A 4,388-nucleotide genomic window follows, 5' to 3' on the forward strand; every position below is an offset into this window, starting at 1 on the left:
GGGGGGGGCTGCACCCTATGGGAGGAAGGAGGGGGCGGGGCCCTAGCAGGGGGGTTCCGTACCGGGCGGCACCTACCTGGGGAGCCCATGGGAGAGGGAGGCAGGAAGCGCGCGGAGTTCAGCGGAGCCGCGAACCAGGAACTACAAAGACCGGGGTGGGGGGGAGACAAGGGGGGTTGCGGGTTACGACGCTGCAGGGGCTGCCCCGCCCCCCAGTCTATCCAGCCCCTACCCCGGTGTCGCGGCAGCTGATCGGCCTGGCTGGCGTCAGCGACCCCCCCCCCCCCCTCCGCTGTCTCCCCCCGCCAGCTCAGCGACTCCCACTACCCTCTAAAGTCCAAGGCGCCCCCCCAGCTCAGGGGGAGCCCATCCCCCTGCCTCCATCTCCTCCCCGCCCTCCCCCCCTGCTCAGGGGGTCCCCCCCATCCTTGTGTGAGCCCCAGCTCCCCCCACCCCCATGATTCACGCCCCCCCTCAGCGCCTCTGCCAATACCTGGAGCCAGGTGGGCACAGGGGTGGGAGCTGGCCCCCCGGCAGTTGGTCTCACGGAGCCCCAGCAGGTCCGGTCTGTGTCACCCCCCAACCACCCTGCCCGCCCCGAACCACCTGCCACGCTCCATGCCTCTGCTTGCGGTCTGCACCCCACATCCAGCCGCCCCCCCCCCAGGCACCGTGGCCTCCCAGCACAGCCCGCTTTGTGCAGAGGACGTGCCCGTGGCGTGGGGGTTTGTCCGTGGCAGGTTCGGCTCACAGGATGTGGCGGCCACCTGGGTCTGTCAGCCCGTCCCCTGCCTCCCCACCTGCCCCACTGATCTCCCCACTGCTCAGGCCCCAATCCCCAGCCGGCTGGGCAGGCCCCACTTCCCCCTCCCCAGTGGGCTGGGCTGAAGGGCAGGCAGTGTTTAAAGCGCATTGGGGGGGGGGGTGTCACAAGGGGTCGCAGACATAGCCTGTGGGGGGCACCTTGTGGCCCATCTTACCAAAACGGCTGCTCCCAGTTTACGTTGGATCCCTTACTATGTTCAGAGCCCCACAGCCAGGGCAGGGAAGGAGCCGAATTCCTGGGCCAGACTCGCTGCAGGTTGGGGGTCGGGCCGGCTGGACCTCGGGGTTTCTGGGTTGGGGGAAATTTGAACATTGGCTTTGGTTCCAATTCAGAGGGAAACGCCACTCAATTTTCCTTTTCGGAAACCCCTCCCCACTCCCCAGGGTGCTCCCCCAGATTCGCTCCCGGGGCCTGGAACCCACTGATTGAAATCGACAGTTTCACAGCTGCTGTTCCGTGCTGGGCACCCCTGAAACAGACACGAATCCTGGCAGTTTCAGTCAGCAGCAACCAGAGGCCCTGGCCCTGGGAGCAGCCCGGCCCGGCCAACTGCTCTGGGAAAAGCCAGAACTTCCAGGCTCGCAGGCCGGCCGGCTCCCCACTTCCTCTGCACATTCCTGACCAGCCCTAGGACGGAGGCTGTGGATAGGAGAGGTGTGAACGCTAAGAACCCCCCTGCCCCCCGGTTTAATTTAAGGGGCACACACTCCTCCCTGCACAGGGATCCAATTGGCAAAGGGACATCCATGATTCGCCCCATCCCCTAGTGAGTATTGATGAATAATCTGCACTGAAGGACTTTTTCTCCTTCCTGCCAGGGGGCTCAGGGTTCGGTCGGTGCCATGGGCAGGGCAATTCATGCCCCTGTTGCATTGGGTCTCCTGCCTGTCACATCCTCACTGGCCTCAGGAACACCCAGCCAGTTTCTCTTCTCCATGCCTGTTCTCGCTCTCCATAATATCCTGTGGCGGTGAGTTCCGCAGGCCGGTGTGCTAAGAAACCCCTAAGAGCCTGCTCTGCCAGGCAAGAGGCAGCCCTGGGGGATGCGAGGGGGCACTTGGGGAGGCAGCTGGCATAAGGAACTGAGAGGGGTATGGCTCTCTGGGCCCTGATCAATTGGTGCAGAGGATGGAGGGGGTGGTGGTTTTGCTCCCAGCCTGCAGGGAGTGACCAGCATCTGGGGGAGGTGCTGTGTCCCACCGGGGACTGCCGACAAACAGCCTGTCTGGATCCCTCTGGATCCAAACAACCGGGTGCCCAGCAGTCATGGTGCATAGGCCCCTCCCCCTGGTCCGTAAGCCTCAACCGAGCCCTGGAGTCTCTAGCACCCGGGAGCTCCGGGTGTCGTGGGCGCTGCCCTGCGAGGCAGTGTCCCAGCACGGGCTGTTCACTCCCAGAACCCCCGACGGCTGGCGTCACATCTGGTCCGGGGCTGCCAGGGCCTCGAGCAGAGCCTGGCATTGCGTCTGGGCAGAGGCCTCCGAGCTGCAGAGAGACCCACTGAGGCTTGCGCATCCTCTGATGGGACCAGGCCCGGAGCCTGACCCGGCTCCAGGCTCGCAGCCTGCTCTGAGGGACCCCCCCCTAGGAACCCCCTTACCTGCTTCTGAGCTCCCTGCCTTCCTGCCCGGAATGCCCACCTCCATGCTTCCACTGAGTGCCTGGGGCCCCCCCTGCCCCACATCAATGCTTACGCCCTCCCACCACCACGACAATGCCACGTTTGCCCCACGGCTCCCAATGCCCAATGCAGGGCCCCGATCCCCCTATGGGCCACGCCTCAGGCTGAACCCCAGATCTCCCCTGCGCTCCTGCACCCCAGATCCCCCCAGCTGGGCCGTTCGATGCCAGGTAGTTCTTGGCTCTGGGGGGAACTGGGGCCCCAGGTTTGAATGATGTCACCAAGCGCCGGATAATGATGTAACAGCCAGGTCGAGCGCATCCTGCAGCCAGGATGGGGTCCTGCCTCTGCCCTTCAGGGAACAGAGGGCTCCGTGCTTGGCTGGGAGACCCTCTGAGACCACCTGGGCACTGCAGGAAGTGGGGGGGGGGCTCAGGCGGGGGGGCTCTCCCCACACAGTCAAGGCTGGCTCCAGGGCCACGCTAGGGGGTGTCATGCTGCAGGGAGTGAGGTGGGTGCTGGAGCTGGTATTTGCCTCTGCTCCAGGCCATGGGTCAGTGCCGCTCACTGGCAAGGGCTGGTACCAGCGGGGCCCCTGTGGCAGGGCTGGGGGGGGGCACCTGATGGGGAACTCCCCTCCAGAGAGGCAACCCCTTTGCCAGTATCCACAGGGGAGGAGTCTCTCCCATTGGGAGCAGCAGGCCAGAGGCTGGCCAGGTACAGAGCAGCCATCCCAGTCCTCAGGGCAGCCCCCCCCCCAGTATGAGTGTGACCCTGTAGGCCCCCCCTGCATAGCAGCACCCCCAAGCTGCCATTGGCAATCACAGCCCAGCCGGTATTCACCATCCCCTTCTCTGCGGCTGCATTGCAATAAACATGGGGCACAACCCCCCGGAGACCCTACAATAACAAGCCAGCCTGAGCAACCTTCCAATAACAACCCAGCCCCCGCGGCTGCTGCAGGAAGGGACCCCACAGCTGCTCCCATGGGACCCTCTGAGAGCAAACTGCATGTGTTGGGGGGAGGGGAGTTCCCAGATTCAGTGGCCCTTGCAGTGTGTGTGTGGGGGGGAGGACTGGGAAACGGGCAGGAGACAGGGCTCCCCTCCCCCATGGGTGGGGGGATTTGCTGGCAAAGACCTTGGCTTTCCCAGCCCCAGCTGGGCCCAGGGGGGAGATCAGGCGAGGAGGGAACCAGCGAGTACAGCCGGCCTGGCCATGTAGACATACTGCCCCATGGGGGGGGCTTGTCCGGAGACTGATTCCTCCCTAGAGGGGACTGGGATGGGCCAGGGCTGCAGCGTATCCCCAATCCCCTCCCTCCCCAGGATCCCTGTCCAAAAAGGTGTGGCAGGGCTGCTCCCCCACCCCTGGCACCCCATGCACGATCTCCCTTCAAGGCAGGCCCCCAGGACGCGTCACCCCCACTGGGAGGGGCAGGGGCGCAGGGCTCTGGGGCAGCTGGCCCAGTGCTGAGATCCTGCTAGGTCAGCGTTGCAGCCGAGTGCCCCCCACCCCCCAAAAGGCTTCATCCTAGTTTGCAGGTGGATCAGGCCCCATCAGGGCACCAGGCACAGGGGAGTGGAGGGGGGGCACAAATGGAGGTCAGGCTCCGTCAGGGCACCAGGCCTGGCATGGTGGGGGTAAGGCCCATCTGGGGGCCAGGGGGGGGGGGAATTGAGCCCAGCCAGGGCATCTCTGCCACAGGACAAAGAACGGGGAGGGGTGGGCATGGGCTGTTCTGAGCATCCAACACAGGCCAAAAACTGACAGAGCGCAGGGATCCCTCAACCGCCCCCCGCCCCCCCCGCATCCTTCAGCTCAGACCCCCCATCCCCCCACCCTTCTCCCCTCCCCCTTCACCCCTTCAGCTCAGACCCCCGCATCCCCCCTTCTCCCCTCCCCCATTACCCCTTCAGCTCAGACACCCGCATCCCCCCC

General features: G+C 65.3%; 1 protein-coding gene across 1 annotated transcript in view; it reads right to left on the reverse strand.

The window, feature by feature from the left end:
- The window catches only part of DTX3 (deltex E3 ubiquitin ligase 3), a gene marked incomplete at its 3' end in the record, with an annotated part of 8,144 nt that overhangs the window by 2,949 nt on the left and 807 nt on the right, over positions 1 to 4,388 (reverse strand). The window contains exons 2-3 of the mRNA XM_034757786.1: positions 981 to 1,114; positions 77 to 141 (exon numbers count right to left, since the gene is read on the reverse strand). Of these exons, the coding sequence (XP_034613677.1) occupies positions 77 to 89 (13 nt within the window). The remainder of the gene's footprint in view (positions 1 to 76; positions 142 to 980; positions 1,115 to 4,388) is intronic.

Source organism: Trachemys scripta, unplaced genomic scaffold, assembly GCF_013100865.1.
Source record: "Trachemys scripta elegans isolate TJP31775 unplaced genomic scaffold, CAS_Tse_1.0 scaffold_42, whole genome shotgun sequence".
Lineage (NCBI taxonomy): Eukaryota > Metazoa > Chordata > Testudines > Emydidae > Trachemys > Trachemys scripta.